At 33.3% G+C, this 25398-nt stretch overlaps 1 protein-coding gene across 4 annotated transcripts in view; it reads left to right on the top strand.

The window, feature by feature from the left end:
* The window catches only part of LOC125055023, an 88702-nt gene that overhangs the window by 20607 nt on the left and 42697 nt on the right, over nt 1-25398 (top strand). For all 4 annotated transcript variants that reach the window (XM_047657217.1, XM_047657216.1, XM_047657218.1 and 1 more), the window contains exon 3: nt 21640-21804. In XM_047657217.1, coding sequence (XP_047513173.1) covers nt 21640-21804 — 165 coding nt within the window. The remainder of the gene's footprint in view (nt 1-21639; nt 21805-25398) is intronic.

The following is a 25398-nucleotide window of genomic DNA, read 5'->3' as shown; positions in this document are numbered from 1 at the left end:
GGCGCATGAGGGTAAAATTTTTACGGATGAAACGCAATAATAATAATATTACCGTCACGAATATGTGCAGCGTTTTGTCGAAGAAAAGAGAGAGAGAGCCTCTAAAACGCTAAAATTGAGACCAATTGAGAGAGAGTGAGAAAGGGCGAACGTAGCATGAAGCAAGTAGCCATGGAGCAAGAAAAGAGAGAGAGAGCCTCTAAAACGCTAAAATTGAGACCAATTGAGAGAGAGTGAGAAAGGGCGAACGTAGCATGAAGCAAGTAGCCATGGAGCAAGAGTAGGGAGAAACCAAGCGAGAAAGATCGAGAGAGAGAGTGAGATAGAGCGAACGTCGCATCACGCACAGTGCCATGGAGCGAGAGGTGGGAGAGAGCTAAAGTGAGAAAGATTGAGAAAAAATAAACACTATTAGTTGATGTATTAATTTAGTAGTTACATATTAGAACTTTAGATGGCAATTCTGTCGCATCACGTATTGTGCAGTAAGCGCAGATTTTTTATTTATTTATATTATCATTAGCACGTATACAGTGAGTAAACAGTGTATTATATACAAATACATGGAGTGATCGTATACTGGTACATGATCATCGATTGGGGCTTTTACCTTAGTAATAATTAATTTACAAAGAAGTTTCACTTCTGACATGTTTACTTGTACGCACACACTTTTTTTAATATAGCGCTACGCTATTTGAACCAATGAACGTGGTAACTGAAAGCGCCAGCCATTCATTTATCTATTAAGATAGTGGTCTGTGTTTGACCTTTTCATTATTTATTACTATGTTGCTTCCCACTATTCATTCAGCAAAAAAATTAAGGCGACCATATTACTTTGCGAATAATGTATTGGGGTTCCAAAACTTTGTCTCGAAATGTTATATACAACCAAGTTCAAAACTTTGCGACAAATTCAGAAAGGCTGTTACACAATGTATCTTTTGACTAAAAGTTTTCTTTTTTAATAAATTTACATATTAAATCACTAACGAAATGTGAAAGAAAAAGTTGCCATAATTATAAATCTTACAAAATAATTGTTATGTTTTGATGTGGAAATTACACAACTAATCACCCATTTATGTGAATTACGTCTGTGAGTGGTTGCTTCTGTGTCTATTATAGTAGTCTTAGTATATATAGTTAGGTATATATACATACCCAAGTACAAGTATATATACTAAGCCAAAACATTGAATTTATTTACAAGCACTGAAATTTGACGCCAAAAAAATCATTCAGAAGTTTTATTGATACGTTGCTGATGCTTGATGAAATCTTTCGTCCAATATCTTATGTGTGTGTGTTTCTGAATGTGTTTGTTTGTTCCGTCCCATGGATGTGTAAAATATTGTGTAAAGCACAAAATATACAACAGAATGTACAACAATTACATAAAAGATAACTACTATAGCCTCTCTCAACAAAACCATTTTCTTGCTTCTCCGTCCATTTATTTTAAGATAACAGATACACAAGAAGTATATCCTCAAGGAAAAATATAATTCCCTTAAAAGCATCCAGAGTTTTTGCGAGATTAAATTCACAAAGGCTACTACAAATCAAGCCATGTCGGTAAGTAAAGATGGCATTAGCAGGGCATTAGTGAGATTAGCAAATAATCTTCTTAAAGCCTGTACAACCTTATCGTACTGTAACGATGGCCAACAGGAAAAGATCGTTTGAGTTTTCCGAAATAATTTATTGAAGAACCTACATTACCTATACAAGCCGAAAGTTATTTTACTTCTTTTTTTATAGAACAAAAAAAATTAAAATTAGCAGGAGACTCATCTGAAGTTAAGTGATACCGCTGCCCATGGACACTCAAGGACAGAGGGCTCACAAGTGGATTCCGGCCTTTTCTACTGTCGCAGGCGGATCCAACCAAAATCGCAAATAATAAAAAGTGTACCAATTCGCTTCTAGAATTTTCTGAACAGCTTTAATTGAAGAATACAGATAGTCGAAAACAATTAAAGCGACGTCCTAAATTACGATTTTATCTTCCAGAATTGGTACGCTCTTTTCTTGAAAAAATATATAGAATTTCACTTAGGCTAAGTGGAATTCTATATATTTTTTATAAATATGTACTTATTTTTGCTTATTTTACGTTAAACGACATAATTCTAAAGTAAACATTTACTGTGATCAAAAATTAAATATACAAATACTTTATACTAACAGAATTTTGTTATAATTATTTAAATAGGCTCTATTAAAGAATGATTTTTTGTCTTTATGTCACCAAAAAGTTACTAAAAAACAAACAAAAACTGACTAAAAACTTAACCGAAAAATTTATCACAAAAAATTATAAACCTAGGGGTTTAGTCAAGATGCCTTAACAACTAAATTTGTATGAAAATTTTCCAGACGAAGTGTCATTTTGATGTCTGTTAAAAAGACTTTCATATTAGACATTAGTAATTCATTATTTTCATTTTAAACTACTTTAAATTACTGTATATCTTGCCGAAACGGCTCACAAATTATTTAAAGAAGTCTATTGTGTATGAGGATGTGCAATTATTGTTTAATCAAATATTAGCGTGTTTCATCAATTCAAAAGGGCATTAAAGATACATATTAGAATGAGTCTAATAGACTAAAAATGGAATTGACGACGCGTATCTCGTTCGTATATTATGTTAATAGACCAGTGCAGATAGCCTTTAAAATAAATAAAAAGTGAAAAAAATTACAGTAGGATGAAACCCATTAGAAAAGCAGGGGAATATGATCAAAATGAAAGGAAAAATAAATTACGGTCGATCTGAAGTCGGGAAGGGGTAGGGGGGGGAGTTTTAAGGGTAAAAAACGGTTTATCTCGATTTCCGGCAAAACTACAAGTCCTATCGAAGAAAGTTAAATGGCAAAGTTGGAGGTAATAAAAAGATCTAAACCTTTTGTATTAACACATTTTTCACATAACCTCAAACTTTATGTGAAAAATTCAAAAAACCAAGTTTTTTGTTTTTTATTTTTATCTTTAACAAAAATATTTTTTTTTTAACGAAATTTGGTGAAAACTTACCTTTCTATGTCCCAAATACACTGTAATTTATTTGATTAAAAATATTTATTTGTTCACCTTATTTTGAATTAATATCGAAAAAACACCCTAATTTTCAATCGAAAATTCTGACGTCAAAATTTCAGCTTTTTTCAAAAAGTTGGTGTGCTTTCAGTTCGTTGAAATCTCTACTTTCCTATGGTAAAAAAAAATATATATATTAGAATAGTAAATCTTCTCAGAAAACGCAAAAAATCGTATGCAGTAACGCCCAGACCTGTCATCCCCTTCCTTACTTCTCTATGAATCTTCTTTAAATTATAATCAGATGCCTATTTATTACTATTTTAAGATAACTTATATATACCTGAGTGACCTAAAAAAAAAATTTTGCCTTTAGATGGGCTAAAATTTTCGTATTTCATAGAGAAGTAAGGAAGGGGATGACAGGTCTGGGCGTTACTGCATACGATTTTTTGCGTTTTCTGAGAAGATTTACTATGGTAATATTTATATATTTTTTTACCATAGGAAAGTAGAGATTTCAACGAACTGAAAGCACACCAACTTTTTGAAAAAAGCTGAAATTTTGACGTCAGAATTTTCGATTGAAAATTAGGGTGTTTTTTCGATATTAATTCAAAATAAGGTGAACAAATAAATATTTTTAATCAAATAAATTACAGTGTATTTGGGACATAGAAAGGTAAGTTTTCACCAAATTTCGTTAAAAAAAAAATATTTTTGTTAAAGATAAAAATAAAAAACCAAAAACTTGGTTTTTTGAATTTTTCACATAAATTTTGAGGTTATGTGAAAAATGTGTGAATACAAAAGTTTTAGATCTTTTTATTACCTCCAACTTTGCCATTCAACTTTCTTCGATAGGACTTGTGGTTTTGCCGGAAATCGAGATAAACCGTTTTTTACCCTTAAAACTCCCCCCCCCTACCCCTTCCCGACCTCAGATCGACCGTAATTTATTTTTCCTTTCATTTTGATCATATTCCCCTGCTTTTCTTATGGGTTTCATCCTACTGTAATTTTTTTAGGTTTCAAAAATTATCGGCACTGGTCTATAAGTTTCTCATGTAAATAAAAATATATTTTTTGTAATGAGAAATAAAGTTCTTTAAACATTAAATAAATACTTTTTCTAAACACATTTGCAAAACCCATATATTCGTTTTCGTCTCTTAATAATTACAGCGGCCGTTTATTAAGAGTTTGTGTTAGTAAATGAGAACTCGGTGCACATTTTAGCATTCAACAGAGTCATGATGAGGCATCCCTCGCTCGAAATGCAATCTGAAGTGGTTTTTTGGCCAGCGAGCTTGCAATGAACTCAATTCTTTTATGTTTTTGTAACCTAATTTTTAATCCGCCGTTTTCATTTCTCGTAAAAGGGATTTTCCTCACCATCGCGTTTTAAATTATTACACGGAATTGGATTTTGTGATTTATTTACAGCATATAAAGTCCAAACATTAATTATAATCACTAAGGGATCGTTCAAGTATTACGTAACGAATTTTGGGAGGGGGGGGGGGGGGTTCATTTTGTAAAACGTTACGATGCGGGGCGGGGATTGAATTACACGTTATTGTTAATATTATTTTCGACTTACACCATATAATAGTAAGTAACTGAAGAGTCACTAGCTGGTCACGAAACGTTTTACTATACTTGGGTACTGAAAAACGTTACGGCGAGTTACATGGGGGAGGGGGGTCAATAATCTCCAAAAATTGCGTTACGTACTTAATACTCGAACGCTCTCTAACTCATATACTACCTACTAGTAAATTTTATAACGATTAAAAAAGCATCTTAAATTCGTCTCTCAGTCTTCCCAAACCAGTCGCAATATATTCTGGTGCGGAACTGAGGAGATGGTTAAGCAGAGAATTCATATGTATAATTGGTGACTGCTGGCGAAGGACAATTTTAGTGCAGCTCGGTAAAATAATATTATCACATATAGTTATTTAATGGAATTGGGCTGGTCATACTGCTCTCGTGGTCGACGAAAAATGGACACCAAGGGTAACCTGGCAAGAACAAACAAATGAAAGTTTAAAAGGTAGACCAAAGTAAAAATGGATTGATGAAATAAAAAGAAAAGCTGGTGAAAACTTGATCACCAAAGCAAAAGACACACAGATGCAGGCAAATGGAGGAGGCCTTTACCCGTAGAGGGGTCCATAATGATTAAATGATATATAATGATTTATAAAAATGAATTTTGATTCTTATTAATTTATTTATCATTTAAAATTTATATACATGAAATAATTAATTTTGATTGGAATTTAAATTTAAGGATTATATAAATAGTAATATTTTACTTTTTTAATGCATGCACATATTATGTAATAATTAATCATATGATATACTTGTTTAATATATTTATTATTTATTTATTTATACTTTATTACCTTAATCAAAAACATACACAGAACAAAAATAAAAAAAACAGGTTACAAAAGTTAAAAGGCAACGGGCGGCCTTATCGCTAACAAGCGATTTCTTCCAGACAACCCTTATATTATTCATTATGGAAATAAAGAGGCTATAATAATAATAGTTTTTTAAATTACATTATTCAGTAATATACTGACCCCAGCATTGTAGGATCGTATTATTGTACTACAACTTTCATTCCTCGTTTTTATAACAAAGAGCTTTAATGTAATTAAGTAGTCATAAGTAAATATTATGTAAATTCCTAATTAAAAAAGATGATATTATTTTCCTTTAGAAATTCCATTGTTTCATATTATATAAGACTCACACGCTGCGCCAAGTTTGGTTAGGGGTTAGCAAAAGTTAGCGATGACGTCATAACTGCGCTCAAATGCTATGTCGGGTCAAGGACGACCGCCCAAGAGCCGATACATTTATAAAATTAGCTATCGAGACAAAACTGGAGAGCAAATTTCCCGAATTAGATAAACACTTTCTGAATACTCGTACAAATCTATACTTTATTATATTAAGTATTACAAATACCATATATTACATATTCATAGAAAATAATAAAACAGCCTAATTGCAGCGTTATAACTAAATCTGTCTTCTTTCATCACAGCGTAAACAGAATTTGACAGAAAGAGACGGTAGTTGAGATTTTTAATAAAGGGCTGTAAAATGTAAGCACTGAGTCCGTGACACGAAAATCCTCGGTACGATACTTACTTTCTGGAACAAAAAGATTTCAAAGACAATATTAATAAAACAAACTAGCATTAAAAAAAGAATAATGGGTGTTTCTAAATTTCTAAAAAGCCTAGATTTCGACGTGGATGTAAAATTAAATTCTTTTACACTCGTTTATTCACACCCACTCATGCTTTGGTTTTATTTTGTTTGTTTCATTAGTATAGTCACAGTATATAGTCATCTCTCTTTATATTTTCTTTCCGCAATGGAAAGAGTGGCAGAAACTTTCTTGCCAGTTACTAATAGTAAATTTAAATTTACAATTAATTCTTTTTGACGATTCATAAGAGTACTTGTTTACCTATATGAATAAAGATATTTTTGAATTTGAGTTTGAAGGGTGACCTGTTACCACAGAACTTCTAAAGTCCTATTATAGGGACCAGCCTCTCAGCAGAGGTCAATACCTACAGAATGTAAATCTGTAAAATGCAATAATTGTGAAACTTTATTATTATTGCTTGGCATGCCGCGACCAATATGGGTTTGGTTTCACGTAAGGTGTTTAATCTATATTTAATCGCCTCTCTAATGTTATATAAATATAAAAAAGCAACAAGCAAAATAAAGTTAATAAGTATACAATTTTTAACTAAAATAGTTTAATTAAATACTAGCTCGTATTCTAAATGTACTCTGACCCATTGTCTTATCAAATATAGAGAAAATGTGGATTTAAACATTTAGATTATATTTTTATAGACATAAGGCTAACGTGCGTCAGTACTCTTTAATCAAATTTATGTCTCGTATAGTTTGCGACATAAGCGCTGCGGATATTCCAAGAACTATTTTGATGTGAATAGAAAAATGTCGGGATTATTACTGAGAGTTGTAGAAGATCATGTTAAGTAATCCAATCGCCTAATACAATTATTACCAAAATGTTACCGTGCTATGTACGATTCTATCTTGCATAAATTAAATCTGATTATTTCTATACCTTATATATATATATATAATTCTCGAGTCACAATGTTAGTAACCATACTCCCCCGAAACGGCTTGACCGATTTTTATCAAATTTTATATGAATATTCAGTAGGTCTGAGAATCGGCTATTATCTATATTACTTACCCCTTAGTGATAAGGGTTGTCTACCCCTGACTGTTTATTTTTTGGACGTTTTTTTTTTTTTTTTTATAATGTGCCTTTAAAAAATACATACAGCCCTAAATTTTCACCCCTCTACGATCAACCCCTATATTTATTATAGTAGATGTTATTTTTATTGAACTAAAAAAATGTTTCCTAGAAATAATATACATGGCAAAACAACGTTTGCCGGGTCAGCTAGTACCTATGTATATAAAATTCTCATGTCACAATGTTCGTTTCCATACTCCTCTGAAATGGCTCGACCGATTCTTATGACATTTTTTATACATATTCAGGAAATCTGAGAATCAGCAACTATGTATTTTTCAAACCCCTAAGTGATAAGACGTGTCCATCCCAAAAAATATTTTTTTATGATACAGCATACAACCCCTAATTTTATACTTGTCAAAACAACGTTTGCCGGGTCAGCTAGTATTTAAATAGAATTTGATAATATAAATTCATCATCTGTACATACTGATAAAAAAAACACAAAATAATTTAAACTTTGTTCCCTGTAGTTGGCTTCCTATTCCATTCCTGCTAGCAGCATTTCCTCCTAACAAATTAAAGGTCAACTGTCAAACAATTTTTTAGAGTGTTAATAAGTTTTTATAGCATTAATTAAAGAATGAGGAATTTTAACCGAGCATTTGTAACAAAAAATATTGTCAATCATTAATCAATTCACAACAGTAGCGTGAGTTCTGACGTCAGACACTCGTTGACGTAGTTAGACGTCATAACCTATTTATGTCATAACTAAACTCTATAAATAGGTTATGGTTATTGTACAATAATAATCCATAATGTTCTAGATGTCGTAGGCCAATCGTAAAGTTAGTGGTATTTCTATTAATGGCCAGTTAAAATTGGTCACATTATTGGCAATGTATTAGTGAAAAACTATGTAAACAAACCCACAACATATGGCAAGAGAAGTTCCGCGAAAAAGTAAAAACAAAGTACTAAAATTAAAAAAAATTACCAAAGGAAGGAGTTAGATAGAATAGTATAAGATCCCGGTATACAACGATATTATATTTAATTTAATGTGTCAATAAATATAATCCATATGGGTTGCCTAGCAAATTTCAGTCTAGAGTATGTTTAATTTAGGGATGCATCCGATACCGATACCGATATATCGGCGATACTTTGGGGTTGCCGATATATCGGTATCGGCGATATTTTAATTGCCGATACAACGATACTTTTCAAATTTCGCGCTTTAAGAAAAGTAACGTAAAAGCGCATCTAGTAGTTTGATCTGGGGCGTGGGAAACGAGGCACGAACTATCTATGCCCCTCACACCCACTTAGTCCCCGCGTATTCCATTTCGCTAGACACTTTAGTTGGTTTTTAACTGCTATCGCGCGTAGTATTTTTTCAATACCAAATTAAATAAAATACAGAATTACAAAAATCTTATCAATGTTAATTTTAATTATCAACAGTTATTTATTTTATTATAATTTAACTATTACTCTTAATTCTTAATTTTATTTACTAAACCTTTAATCTTACTCAAAGTTTATGACTGTTTATATTTTATAATAAAAATTAAAAACTTTAACCAAACTTGATATATTTTACCTTAATTTAATTTGAATTCAATAAGCATTAGTATCGGTATCGGAATCGGCGATATTTCTATAAGAGTATCGGTATCGTATCGGCAAAAAGGCGTATCGATGCATCCCTAGTTTAATTAATATTTAAAAAAAAAATTTTTTTTTAATATTAATTAAACATTTTAAATATAAAATACGTTTCATTAAATAAGCATCTCGGTGAAGGTCGTTGTATATCGGGATCTTAGACCAGAAGGTTTTTTTGTTTATTAAGTCATCATATTTATGCGATCTATGTCTATCGAGACTGGGGTGCATTTAATCACTACTTAATACATTTATTAGCTATTTCATGGATTTGATGTACAGTTTTCAGTTTTTCAGGCTCCAGAAAAGTCAATACAGAATATTAACATTTAAAAACTCGTTTATAAGGATTTATTTATTTATTTTTAAAAATACGTGACGGTGGAACATTAATGGGTCACAATTTCTCCGTCCACCGAAGCGTCGACATACATTACAAAAATTTTATAATATCTAGAAACAAAATTTACTACTTCATTTAATTACTAATTTCTTTAAATATAATAATATAAAATATTTATATTTTGTATGTTCTTTTGTCATTTTTAATCGATCGATCCCTTTTCGTGGCTGTTCAATAACAGCACTATTTTGTTTGGTTCGGTGAATAAATTTACAAACAAAATTTTGCCTCAGTTTAAAAATAAATTTAAACATTCGTTAAAAATGTGATTCCATACAAAAACAGCTCTACTCCTAATAGCAATCTATATTTTCACTACAATACTGAGCGCATTACAAACACTTAAATGAAGATAAACAGTTTCTGATTAAATATTTTACGCGATTCGCTTCGTTTCTTTCATATTATATTTGCTTTTAATTCTATAAACCATAGATGGACTTTAAAACGAATATCGCGACAATTAAGAGAAATAATAATTTACACGTTATTTGAAATGTCTCATGAAACCTGTGAAATTGGGGTGCTGTGCGGTAATTATTCAATAACCATTTATTAACCTACTCGTTATATTTCGATATAAAACTATTTTATATTATACGTAACGTATACAATTATATGATTACTTCATTTACTTATCTTTAGTTTATACTATATTAAAAATATATAGATTAGTGTATAACGGCCAAAACCAATATGCAATCTAAATCCAATTTTAGCTGTCATAGACTGACAATTCAATCCATTTCTAAAGAAAAGCATGCCAATATTCAATACATGGACTGAGATACCAATCTAATTATTCAACCAATCGTTCAGAGGGCGGATAAGAGATTGAAGATTGCCCTCTGTATGAAAATGAATGTTTACTCATGTCAACAACCTATCTGTCCATTTTCGGCCAAAATTAATAATGTATCATCAATCTATGATTATAACCAATCTTAGACTGATTCATATCTAAAGACCGATCTCCAATCTGCATGCCAATAAACATTTCTGCTATCCGATTGTTTATTTGACAAAAGATTGACAGCAATCTTTTGCGTGATCCTTGCCTCTCGACCGCGTTTCGTTCAATGCAATATGTTGTGTTCAAGCATACCAAAAGTTTGCTGTTTTTGGAACGAAATAAAATAAGTAAGACTTAATGTCTGTTCCACAATGTATGGATAAAGTAGCAAATAGCTATGCAACGTTTTGTTTGTTTTTTTGTTACGAACAAATAAATTCTATAGAAAAACATAGAACCTTAACCTTTTTGTTGGTCATTTAATATTACTTGTAATGAAACGGGCTGTCATTGTCATATGGTATTATTGTTTGTTAGGTTATTGAGTATTTTAGTACATATTATTACAAATATAAATTTTCTCTGAGTAGTTTGTGTATGTTGTTTTTGTGATTCGAGGTTGGTTCTTTAACTTAAAAAAATGTCTACGCAAAAACGTGAAAGAAGCGTCAATTTCAGCCGGGAAGAAGTTGACCTTCTAACTTCGCTTGTTGCTGACCATAAAAATATATTAGAAAATAAAAAGAGTGACTCAGTCACCTGGCAGGAGAAAGAGCGGTGCTGGAAGACGCTGGAGGCGCTGTTTAATAGCACAAGTGGGGTAAACTTTCGCAGTGCTAAAGCTTAAAGAGGGCTACAAGAAAAAAGTCTGCCTTGATACATGCTGAAACATATCGTACAGGAGGTGGCCCTAGTGCTGCTACTCCTCTTACCCCCTATCGAGGAAAAAGTCAAAGACATGATATTGTTGTCTGTCGAAGGAAATGAAAGTCAATTGAAAGGAAGAGCATCTAAATAAGAGAAAGCAATGGGCATTTGAAGAGGAAGAAAGAGAGCATAAAAGAGAATTATGGGCCATAGAAAAAAATATATTGTTAAATAAATTAGAAAAATAATAGATTTTGTGCCTGGAGCGAGGATGTATTGTATTAAAAATTTGTATTTTTATTTAAATAAATTATTTAATTTATCTCAAAAATGTTGTAATTTATAAAATATTATAGTAATAAAGCAAAATAATCACTTATAAGATTACTTCGCACACTTGCATTTCCCACGTTGTCAATTGCGCTTTGATCAATATCATCAGCTGGTTCATCTACTTGTTGCAGTAGTTCAAAATGTTCATCTCGCATATCAATAGCAATATTGTGCAACACTGCACATGCCACTATCACGGCTTGTACACGAGATACTTGAAGCAAAACCTTTTTTGACAAACCGATTTTGGGGAACCGATTTTTTCCAAACACCATATTATGTCCTTTCCACCACATTTCTGCTTCGTATTTGAGATTCGTTATAAAGATGTTCTGCTGGAGTCTTGAGGTTTTGAAGTGGTGTAAGTAGGTAGTATCTATAGTAACAAATATTTTTGGTTGTAGCTAATATTTAAAAAAAAATTACAAAAGTTGATAAAAAGATGAAACCTGCAAGAAGTCATATATGATAGACATCACTTTGTGTAAAAGTGTCTCCAAAGCTTCTTTTGTTAACCTAAATCTAAATGTGAATTCGGCGTCATTCAGGCTCTGGATATAATTAATTCTTGTTTTCTTATGTCTTCGCACAGAAGTACGTTGTCTTCTTCCAGCTTCAGAATTACTATCCCAATCGGATAATTGCATTTAAACTTCAAAATCACTATCACTAGAACTGGAAGATGACGAAGATGAATAAATTTTCCCAATGAATATTAAGTTAGGTCGCAATCCCAAACCCAAATCATACGAGTTTCACCGATAGCAATCCGAGATTGATTTGGCCAATCGAGCAACTGTCAAAATGGACAGATAGGTTGTTGGCATGAGTAAACATTCATTTTCATACAGAGGGCAATCTTCAATCTCTTATCCGCCCTCTGAACGATTGGTTGAATAATTAGATTGGTATCTCAGTCCATGTATTGAATATTGGCATGCTTTTCTTTAGAAATGGATTGAATTGTCAGTCTATGACAGCTAAAATTGGATTGAGATTGCGTATTGGTTTTGGCCGTTTGACAGTTGCTTCGAACGGCCAAATCAATCTCGGATTGCTATCGGTGAAACTCGTATGATTTGGGTTTGGGATTGCGACCTAACTTAATATTCATTGGGAAAATTTATTCATCTTCGTCATCTTCCAGTTCTAGTGATAGTGATTTGGAAGTTTAAATGCAATTATCCGATTGGGATAGTAATTCTGAAGCTGGAAAAAGACAACGTACTTCTGTGCGAAGACATAAGAAGACAAGAATTAATTATATCCAGAGCCTGAATGACGCCGAATTCACATTTAGATTTAGGTTAACAAAAGAAGCTTTGGAGACACTTTTACACAAAGTGATGTCTATCATATATGACTTCTTGCAGGTTTCATCTTTTCATCAACTTTTGTAATTTTTTTAAAAATATTAGCTACAACCAAAAATATTTGTTACTATAGATACTACCTACTAACTCCACTTCAAAACCTCAAGACTACAGCAGAACATCTTTATAACGAATCTCAAATACGAAGCAGAAATGTGGTGGAAACTTTGAGTATTAAGCCAGAAAGGAGTCGCCTTTACGCGCGTCCCCCTCTGTCAAGGTACGAACCCGCTGGACATACGCGTTATATAAAACTGTTTCTCGACCCTTCCGCGCCATTCCGGTATGACGCTTGTTAGTGTAAAGAGCTCCGACAAAAATGACTGGATGCAGTGTATTCGGCTGTAAAAAAAGGTCTGACACATCGAGTGTACAAAAAGACAACGTGACATTTCATCTGTAATGTATTTTCTTAAGTAATATTATCGTATATTATAAGAATACGTGAAAATCAAATAAATATTCATTGCCGAGTCAATGTTGCCAGTTTATTGCAAAGTTCCGCACTACGACGTTTTTTGTGGCTTAATTTTTTTATTTGCATAATTTTTTTACTAACAGATGGTACTTATATAGCGATCATATTGTTCGATGACTTAAGTAAATATGCTTTACTATTGATTAGTTGTCCTGTTCGTGGATTCGCTCACAAGTACTTTGAAGGTTTACCCGACACTTCAAATTTTCTTATTATACTAATGTCTTTAATTAATGAAGAAAGGACGTGAAAAATTATAAAAATTTATCACATGAATTTATCCTAATAATGGTTATTTCCCTAAGTTGGTAGTTAGCCACACCAACGCCGGTTTACGTCATTTTAGAGAGGGGACACATACTATTTTTTAATCGATAAATTATTGAACGAATGAACAATATAATGTAATTATGGATAATTTTTTTTAGTTTGAAATAAAACAGTTTTATTTTTATTATAGATTTCCAAAAGACCCTATCCGTCGACAACAATGGATAAAAGCTTGTGAAAATCACAGAACATGGCTATCCAAACGTACAAGTAAAGTTTGCTCCGATCATTTTGATACGTCATGTTTCTTGTTGCTGGCTAACAACAAAAGAAAATTAAAGGAATCAGCAACACCTACTTTGAATAATATTCCTATTAATAAATTTTATCGACATTCCTTATCGACATGGTGGTAGCTCTAATTATCTCGGGATTATTGCGTATGTGTGCTGTACATGTAACGTGTAAAGATACGATTTCTTTAAATGTGTGCGTTGCGGTTACTCTTGTGTAAGCAAATTAGGTTTGTGTGCGTGTGTACAAACATTGTGCAATTTGTTTCTGTAGTAAAATTTTGTCTGTGTGAGTGCCTCGTCCCCCGCCGATGTTTTGGCAGAAAAATTAATTAGCATCGTTCGATTGATGGCGTCTCCTTTCTGGCTTAATACTCAAAGGGTGGAAAGGACATAATATGGTGTTTGGAAAAAATCGGTTTGCCAAAAAAGGTTTTGCTTCAAGTATCTCGTGTACAAGCCGTGATAGTGGCATGTGCAGTGTTGCACAATATTGCTATTGATTTGCGAGATGAACATTTTGAACTACTGCAAGAAGTAGATGAACCAGCTGATGATATTGATCAAAGCGCAATTGAAAACGTGGGAAATGCAAGTGTGCGAAGTAATCTTATAAGTGATTATTTTGCTTTATTACTATAATATTTTATAAATTACAACATTTTTGAGATAAATTAAATAAAAATTCAATGCTTTTATTTAAATAAAAATACATCCTCGCTCCAGGCACAAAATCTATTATTTTTCTAATTTATTTAACAATATATTTTTTTCTATGGCCCATAATTCTCTTTTATGCTCTCTTTCTTCCTCTTCAAATGCCCATTGCTTTCTCTTATTTAGATGCTCTTCCTTTCAATTGACTTTCATTTCCTTCGACAGACAACAATATCATGTCTTTGACTTTTTCCTCGATAGGAGGTAAGACGAGTAGCAGCACTAGGGCCACCTCCGTACGATATGTTTCAGCATGTATCAAGGCAGACTTTTTTCTTGTAGCCCTCTTTAAGCTTTAGCACTGCGAAAGTTGCTATACCCCACTTGTGCTATTAAACAGCGCCTCCAGCGTCTTCCAGCACTGCTCTTTCTCCTGCCAGGTGACTGAGTCACTATTTTTATTTTCTAATATATTTTTATGGTCAGCAACAAGCGAAGTTAGAAGGTCAACTTCTTCCCGGCTGAAATTGACGCTTCTTTCACGTTTTTGCGTAGACATTTTTTTAAGTTAAAGAACCAACCTCGAATCACAAAAACAACATACACAAACTACTTAGAGAAAATTTATATTTGTAATAATATGTACTAAAATACTCAATAACCTAACAAACAAAAATACCATATGACAATGACAGCCCGTTTCATTACAAGTAATATTAAATGACCAACAAAAAGGTTAAGGTTCTATGTTTTTCTATAGAATTTTGTAACTTTACTTGGTTCTATGTTTTTCTATAGAATTTTGTAACAAACAAAACGTTGCATAGCTATTTACTACTTTATCCATACATTGTGAAACAGACCCTAAGTCTTACTTATTTTATTTCGTTCCAAAAACAGCAAACTTTTGGTATGCTTGAACACAACATATTGCATTGAACGAAACGCGGTCGAGAGGCAAGGATCACGCAAAAGATTGCTGTCAATCTTTTGTCAAATAAACAATCGGATAGCAGAAATGTTTATTGGCATGCAGATTGGAGATCGGTCTTTAGATATGAATCAGTCCAAGATTGGTTATAATCATAGATTGAAGATACATTATTAATTTTGGCCGTTAGTGTATAGTTCCTTTCGAAAATCATAACTTCGTGTAGTCGAGGTTTGCAACTATTGTGAGTCTTAAAGTTTAAATTTAAGTGTCTCAAGCGATGCATGTCTTATCTTACAAAAACTTCACTCCTATTATATCAAGCAAGTCTTTTTCTGCGTTGCGTGTTTATACTCAAGTAATCAACTTATATGGTATATCTTTATGAAATATGTATGGTGTGTGTCAGGTCAGTGACATTAGTCCGACAATATTTAATAATAGACGAATATAATTATACCAAAAATCTATACTAATATTATGAAAAGGTAATGTTTTGCTATTTTTGTGGTATAATCTCTGGATCTAGTGAACTGATAGAAAATTCCTTTCCCAATAAATAGCCACGTTATTTAAAATGTCTATATACTAATCCGAAAAATGAAAAGACTTTCTCGTAATGAATATAATAACAAAGTATTTTGATTATTTATTTCGTAGTCCTACAACTTAAATTATATATATGAAAAAACAATGAAGTATTCTAATATATAAACGTATACAAAAAGGTTTAATAATTTAAGAAACTTAGGAAGGAAAAAACCAATAAGATTTATTAACTAAGGATAATTCGCGTGTGTTGTGTGATGGTGTGTAAGTCAGGGTTTGTACGTGAAAGTGTGTGTGTGCATTTGATGCAGGTTATTTAGCCCTATATTCACATTCCTTTTTAACCATATTCTCAATAGTTTAAACAAGTCAAGGCTTGACTAGTGGGCGTCGTATGTCCAAACTGCGCGATACAAAACTGAGACAAAAGATAGATAGATAAACATCTAAAAGTACTAAAATAATAAATGAAATATACATTGTTTTTAACTTCAATTGTGTCTCACAAGATAGTATTACAGAAAACTTTAATTCTCTCTAAGTGACGAAGTTTCTTTGTTGAAGATTCATTGTAAGTTCAGGATTAAAGTTTCTTGCACTATCTGAATTACTTGTAGTGTGGTTCAACTAGACATATTTATCACAATTAAAAATTAAAAATTACCTTTATATGACACGTAAAACAGATAATTATTGCTCTCGTACTTCGTGGCTTGGCAACTGTTTAAATAACGAATACCAACTTGTATACTTCAGTGTAACATATTTGTCGTATGAAATAAAACTATAAGAAATTAATATGCGTAATTTTCCGTACGGCCAACAAACTAATGTTTAATACGCGAGAGCATATTGTATGGCTTTTCGTACAAATGGCACAGGATAAAAGCAATTCTTTGTTAACTAACAATGGAGAACGTTCTAGTAAACACAAAGAAAATTACACGGCGAAATAAATATGCGCTTTTTTATGCGAGTTTCACATTCAAAATACTATTTTATCATCATAATATATATATATATATATATATATATATATATATATATATATATATATATATTATATATATATATTATATATATATATATATTATGATGTATTTGTATGTGTATTTATTTTGATCATTGTTTGTTTATTTTAATTATATTTAAATAAAAATAATTCTATGTGTTTTAAATTAATCAGTCGGTAAAGTGACGGCTTTTATTTTTTATTTACATGTGATTTTTCTAGAAAACTAAGTAATTTAATCTTATTATTTTTATTTTGTTTAAATAAACCCTTTTGTTTGCTTGTATGCCAATTTTCATAATAACAGAATTAACTATTTTAATACATGAATATGTATGTGACAAAAACTAAAGTGGTTATATTATTTTGAAATGGCTGCCCTATAAAGTTTTACTATTTGTCAGATCCGTCACTATTCTACGACTATGACGATATACATATGTATCTAATTGAATTTAAGGAAATTTACTATATTATGTCTTATATAGTTGCCTCTATTAAGTTGCTTTTAGTCTGCCGCGCTTATCCAGTAGACGTAGCGTAATAATCATTGTTAAATTCTGAATAAATCCTGAGGGAATAGAAGTCCGATATTCCTCAGGCTCTCAGCGGTACAACATGGAAATGGTATAATCCTTTATGACTGAAGCTGAAACGTTCCGTAACGTTCCACATGAAAAATTCATGGATAACTAACAAAATCCTTAAAATCAAAACTGCCGGGTGACCCACGTGACCCACTTGTCCCGTTACGAAACATAAATCATTATCGCCCGAACCCAATAACCTATCTCAATCCTTAATCCACCATGATAGTAATCTTAATCCAAACGTTGTAACAATTGTGCCAATAACCAATCGACGGATTGTAATAGCCATCTGTAGATACAAGCTATCCATGGGAGGTCGTATCGGTGACTGTGGATAGACCTTTGTATGAAAATGACAGTTGACGAAAGCTCGATTTTGACAGTTAATTATTTTAACAGATTTTAACCTACACCACTTTTTTAAATAATTAAAAAAACTGTTTGTTATGTTTTAAACATACACATGTATATTTTAATGTTATTTGAATTTAAATTTGAAATTATCAAATATGAGCATCAAAACGACAAAAAGCATTTCAATCCGTCTCCAAAAATAGAAGATCGAACGTCTGTCATGGCTGATTTACACAGGGTCAGTAGACAAGTCAGTCGCAGCGCCAATGTCGGCGCCGCGAGTGACTTTAACTGTTTACATGAAGTAAGTAGTAGTGGTGCGTTTCTCACGATGAGCACACGTGTGTGAAGTCAACGGGAAAAATGAATTCGCGAAAACAACTGAAACGACCATTTAATTATTTGTTGAAAAATTTATCAATTTTGCTGTTCAATGAGTTAATAGAAATGGTAGAAAATGAGATAACTAAAAAAAAACGACAATGGGTAAGAAAATGGATTGACGATAGAAACGAAACTGGTGGCTCTGCTTTGTTGCTGAAGCAATTGCGATTTGAAGATCCTGCGGATCCATATAATTGCACAAATTTTAAGGTTTCGTCTTCGCTAAGCTTCATTTTTATCGCCAGCGAAAAAAACGTGGTCACTCTACAACGCAGCGGCAGTGACTAACCACGCACTGACTTGTCTGTTTACACGGGGTTTATTTGGCTGGCGCAGGGGTGCGCGGGTGGCGGGGGGCGCCAACTGACTTTAAAATATTCGTGTCCGAATATTCAAGTCAGCGCTGACTTCAAGCCACTGTACTGACTTCAAATCAGTTTACACAGGGTTTTTTTCGGGTCAGCACTGACTTGCCTCGAATTTGTAGTCAGTTACTGACCCTGTGTAAATCAGCTCTCACGGTCTGATCTCAGATTGTTTTCAATCTGAGATTGTAGATTGATTATTGGGTTTGGGCGTATGTCAATACATGAAACCTCATGGAGGCTAAAATCGCGATAGGAGGACATATTCTTCAATACCGGAATTGGGGGTGCTTGTTGCGTCAAGAAAAGGTAAATGAAGAAGACTTTTCCAATTGGCTGACGGATAAGGAGACTTTATAACTGTAGAGGATTTCTATTACTTACTCAAACGACAAAATGAACGTACAAGTATCGGAATAAAACCTATTTCACGGGCCCAGGGCCTCGATTAATGTTGATACGTCACAGAGTAATCGTATACCAATACTGCAGACTGCAGTGCAAGTGAATTCAAATTGTTGGCAATACGTGATGCACTTCCCTTGCAGTAGCTTAACTGCATGTGTTCAGAGATTATACCGTAATTATATCTTCATTTTCCGAGCACTGATACTGTCTCGTGCAGTTATAAACAATTAACTATAGTTCAAGAATTAACCTTGTGTGTACTTTATAAATAATCGACTCTATGCCTAGGCAAAAAAACGCGCTATACAACCTATAATTCTTTCATGGAATGTCCAAATCTATCTAAGGTCAGTTGTACTTTTGAGTTCGTAATTCTGTACAAATATTTTTGGATAAATTATACAATAACATATCGTGAAATGAAAATTACTAGCTGAAACGGAAAGCGTCATGTATATAGTTATCTTCTATAAACCTTTTGCCAGTGTTGGCCTAGTGGCTTCAGCGTGCGACTCTCATCCCCGAGGTCGTAAGTTCGATCCCCGGCTGTGCACCAATGGACTTTCTTTCTATGGGCGCACATTCGCTCGAACGGTGAAGGAAATATCATGAAACCAGCTTGCCTTAGACCAAAAAATTCGACGGCGTGTGTCAGGTACTGGAGGCTGATCACCTACTTGCCTATTAGATTGACAAGTGATTAAATGAAACAGATACTATATATTATATTTTCTATACGCCTTTTAAACATTTACCTATAACAATTTTAATGCTTTATGATAAAAATATACAATAAATTTATACCATAAAATACGCAGACGAAAGGAAGTTTCCCTAAAACTTATTCGGTAAAGAAAAAATATTTGTAATTCAAATTTTCTTTTTGGATCCTTAATCAAATTCCACTTGAAACTGATGTTTAAAAAAGGCTTCACTGGAAAGTTTCAACTTTGTAAAGAGAGCAAAACGTAGCTTCCTCGGCAAATGAATTTAATAGATTAGTTCTTGAGTGAATTTACGAAAATATTTATTCTTCAAACCATTGTTTTTGTTGAAACTTAACAATTATTTTTTATTTATTTAGAAAAAACCTTACAGCTTAATTAACTATAATAACATGTAGGTTGTGGTGTATTTGTGTGTGTGTGTTTGTAACGGAAGCCTGGCTCAGCTTGATTTAGTGTCAATTTTAGTCAATTGAATATGTCTAGTATTGAATAAAGTCGTTGTATAGTGTAGGTAGCCGAATGTTAGCCATTATAATAATAAATTTTTAGTGTAAAATATAGTGAGGACTCAGTTTCCGCACTTACACGCTCATTTGGTTCGTCGTGCGTCCTGGCTTAGTAAGTCAGCCTAGCTCCTTCCAGAAGTTTCCTGGAACCTTTGCAGGCTTTACGGTGTGACGTCACTGCTGGAAGCAACCACGCATTCCAGGACTACATGGCTGATTGATTTCTCAGCGCTGAAACAGCCTCTGAACAATTGATTGTCTGTCGCGCTTAAGACAAATAATTTTTTTAAGGAGACAGTGGCTCGTAATTGTCCCTATTATTATTTAGTGTAGTTATCTAAATAAATGTAGGAGAAACTGAGAGCAGTGGATTAATTCTATCCGATGTCTGAGGAGTATTAAAGGTTATATAGCAGCAATTGAGGACAATCGAATTTATAATTGAGTATAGCGTATTATTTATTATTAAAGGATAACGCTTCTGTAGTCTATAGTAATATTATTGTAGTAGAAATAATAAATAATCCAGTGCATTGCAATCCTAGCCGCAGATTGCATCCGTATCTTCGATCTTTTTTTATTTTTTATAGTCAAGCAGCTGATCGGCTTTTGTATCTGACATATGTTGTTGATTTGTTGGTTTCCTCACGATGTTTGCCTTCGCCGTAGGAACAAGTGTTAATTTCTCACATAGAAAGAAAATTTGTGGTCATGATTCGAACGCTCGATTCGATTGGCTCAGTTACACGCTTAAACCAATAGGCCGACCCTCATGCGCTAATGTTATCGTGGAAATATTTATTTTTACTACTCAATAACTACTTGGTAGATTAAAATTATTTACCACTTTTAGTGCTTTATCAACTAAACAGTTAGTCGTGTGTCTATTGCAGTTCATTTTCCCAAATGAAACAAATGCGTAAGAGAAGTAATGTAAAAGGCGAATAATTAAAATTAACACGATAAAAGACATCTACGTCTAAGCAATAGACATTTCAATTCACAAAATTCGCCAAATTTAGAACATTCAGTTTAATTGCTTCTTTATAGCTTTGAAAAGCTCTCGAAACGTTGAATTACCTATATAAATATAAATAATGTGTTAAATAAGTGTGTATATCCAATAAAGAAATTGTATTTGCTTATAGTCTAGTAATTATAAAGAAAAATTTTTACAATATACAATTTAGATTTATTATTTATTTTTCTTTGCAATGGTTGTCGTAACTTCATTGATCAGAACCCCTTTTCGGGTAATTTCTTTCTTCAGCTTATGCCGTTCGCTTGATGCTTTTATCTTCTATACTTAAGATACCTTAATTTTGATATTCCAGGATCCGATGCAGAACCGGTCTGGAAGCTCCAGGACCCAGGCTTCGATCAAGGTTATGGATCTGAGCGTTCGCCTGAAGATGACTATGTTCCTCCAATACCACCAGCCATTTCACTAGAAGAGTATGAAGCGGAATTGCGTGCCATATATCCATTTATTACTGATGGTAAGTTTTACTGACTCTCATTTTGTTGAAACTTTTTATATTAATGCGTTGTGCGTATTTAACGCAGTTAAATGGTACGGGGATATGGACGTGATTTACATTAGGCATCATCTCTACTACTGTGAGAGCCGGGTAAGCAATACCCACTAAAACACTCCTCCTACAGCGGGAGACTCAGAGTCGCTTTCACATTCTACCAGGGCTTCCGCGGCCTATCAAACTCAAACTCAAAATATCTTTATTCATGTAAACAAGTACACTTATGAATTGTCAGAAAGAAGTTAAATAAATTGTAAATTTACATTTACTACCAGTTCGCAAGTCAAGGGCGTAGAGCGGGTAAGAAGAACTGGCATGAAACTTTCCGCCACTCTTTTTAATCGCCAAGTATCGTCATACAATTTTCGAACTGGAGCAAATCCATCCCAAGGATTAAGATCATTTAAGTATTCCTCAAATTTATATAAAGTTTTTTTGATTAATTTTAGTTTAACGAGGGCTTTAAATTTATTTAGTGATAATTCTCTAATGTCGCTTGGGAGTTTGTTGTAAAAACTAATACAATTTCCATATAAGGAGTGGCTTATCTTTTGGAGCCTGGTTGGTCGTACACTCAAATTAGTTCTAATTCGCGTATTTTACTGGTGAAAGTCACCATATCTTTGTGGCTACCTCCGAAATGAGTTTTGGAGCTAGAAGGAGATGGGCATCCCTTCCACTACGTCGTCTTCCCCTTTCAGCTCGTATTAGAGTTGGAGGTCCTCGGTACGAAGAAATAAATTAAAAGAAAGTTCTTATCCACTGAATAATGTATAAACTTTCATCTACTGAAACGCAACAAACTCTGCAATATGGCAAAATAGCGACCTCACCTATAAAAGACTTAATCGGAAAATATACATTAAAAGACAAAGACATAAAAAGGGCAATATTTAAATTACTAGGTTTCTACAGTGAAGTGTATTCATAAAACACTTGGCATAAATACTTTAAGATCAATACAATTTGCCTTTCGTACCAACTTTGAGAAATTCAAAATCATAAAGATTTATTTGTTTTGCCGTAAAATGTTTAACGGGTGATTCAGCTGTTTTCCCCGAATTGCGGAATGTTACGAGATACTGTTATGACCTGACTGTTTAAGCTGTGACCCGACTTAGTTTTGTAAATGTTACTTAATCATTAAATAATTATTTTTATAAAGAAGTCCATGTTGTTAATTTTGCGTTAGTTACAATATTGTTCTAAATATTATATTAGTAGGTCAGATTTTAAGTACATTCGTTCATAAAATTATAAAGGGCACATGCAGTCCATTGCAATGACCCATCTAAGGGCATTCCAGCCTTCCCGCTATTACCGCCAGCATGCTGGGCCCCCCGCATGCGCCTTACCAAGGATACAGCTCGCTTGCGCATCGTGGCGTAAAAACAGTCCACACCTGCATAACCAAACATTGTAGACGCATTGCAATAGCGAGGGAGTCCTATCAACATCCTGAACGCTTTAAACAGAGGGCACTATATGATTTTTTGTATAGCAAAACCACAGGCTACAGGCATAAAAGTTGTACAATATTCTCTACAAAGAGTGATTTTTACCTCTCGCGAACACCGCGCAAACCGCCGATTGACCATATAAGCTCTAACCCACACCGCTCAATTTAAAATTAAAACAAATTTAAAAAGTTTGGTCCCTGTGGCAGTGTACCTATAAAGCTGTCCGCATTTCTTTGCTGTATTGCGATACTTATTCGTTGAGCGAGGGAAAAAAATGTTTGATTTTTTTTCCTTCATATTATTATTAGTGTTGCCCAAATGCAAGACCAAGACGAGACTTAGGCCAGTCTTGGTATTGTCTTGCGTCAATACACCTGGTCTCGGTCTTGGTATTGGTATTGCGCTCTCAGTCTTGGTCTTGATCTTGCAGCAAGAGTCTCGCAAGTCTCGCAAGACTTGCAAATACCTATTTGCCTATTGCTATTTGTGGGGGCTTGCGGGCTAGCCTGGAGCATTCACCAATGTACAATGTTCATCAACCAATAATAGCAGGCAGGCTACAGGCATTGTGTTGAGATTAGCAGATTTCATTACAGTGTGCGTAGGTACATTTTTTAGGCAATTTGTCGTTCTCGTGACTGGCGCGCTTTGCTACGTAGGTACTGTCGTTAAAGTATGTGTAAGTAAGAAACGATGTAGGTACCTACTACAACAAAATTGTATTCCTTAGAAAATAATCGTCGTACCTACACGACGATTATTTTTATTTATTTAGTAAATCATCTCTGAAGACAATAGTCGCTACTAGTAACTAGTAGGTACGATAGAAGTTGATAAACCGACACTGCAATTCTCGATGATTTTAAAACAAAATGCGTAAAGCAATATGACGTCGCTCATATTTAGAGCTTTTCCACGTTTCAAGTTTGTTAAAATCACCCACTTCCAATTTTGCAGTGCAATGTCCTTTAAAAAGGTATAATAGGTAATCTATATATATAAAAATGAAACCCGTTTTCCGTTGTCACGACATAACATGAAAACGGTTTGACCGATTTCTCTGATTTTTTTTTAATAATATACCTTGAAGTACGAAGATGGTTCTTACGGAGAAAAATTAAAATAAAATTGAGTGAATCAGTCTAAAAACAACACTTTTCTATATTCCCATACAAAATATTCGTAATAATACTTAAAAGTGAATTTGAACTTTAATATCATAGCATAAAGTTCAAGTGTTAGTGGAGAGGTTCCGGGAAGGTAAATTTTTATTTTTTGACATAATGTATTTGTTGTCTTATCAATTTTCTTTTTTTATCTTACTAGCTAGACCGGTGTCCCGAATAGCAGAATAAGTATTTTAAACAAATAAAAAATCGACTGGTAGGCGGTACGATGTTCGCCAGGCCAGCTAGTAATAATATAAACTAGGTATATTTTTATTACTTACAACAATTTTTATAAAATCTACCTACGACTACATTCTTCCTTGCGAGGACAACATAATCTATTTGCGTCCGTTCTGAGCACCCGGAAACTTATTTTATTCTTTAGAACATGGGCAGTGGCGGCGACCTTTGACATGAAAGCGACGGCGGCAACACAAAGTCTAGAAGCGGACTAAATTTTTACCTATGTTGGTGGGGTTGTCAATGTTGGCATTAGCACAGAAAAATAAAATTAAGTAAACACAACGTATATCCACTTTTTAATAACTAGGTATCCACGATAGAATATTTTTTCTACTAATTTCCTAAGGGTCGATTCGACCAAACTTCAATTTATACACGAGTAACTATACCAAGAATAATCTATTCCATGATTTTAATCTCGAGTAAATCCATAGTCGTTTGTCCACGTAATCGATAGTATAATTGCGCTAGGAATAACAATACGCGAATAGCAAGAAAATGGTGAACGAAAATAAAACTCGGCAAATAAATGTTGTTCTACAACGGGACAGTGTAAGAGCATACAACTCAACTCGATTTTGCCGTATTATAGTGTGAAAAAGTAGCTTTTAACAGGTGTCAAACGACAACAAAAAGTTTTTATTTCTTGTTTGTTTGAGGCTTTCGTCTAAAAAGGAACTTCT

This window comes from Pieris napi, chromosome 13, assembly GCF_905475465.1.
Source record: "Pieris napi chromosome 13, ilPieNapi1.2, whole genome shotgun sequence".
Lineage (NCBI taxonomy): Eukaryota > Metazoa > Arthropoda > Insecta > Lepidoptera > Pieridae > Pieris > Pieris napi.
This window is presented reverse-complemented; position numbering and strand designations above follow the sequence as displayed.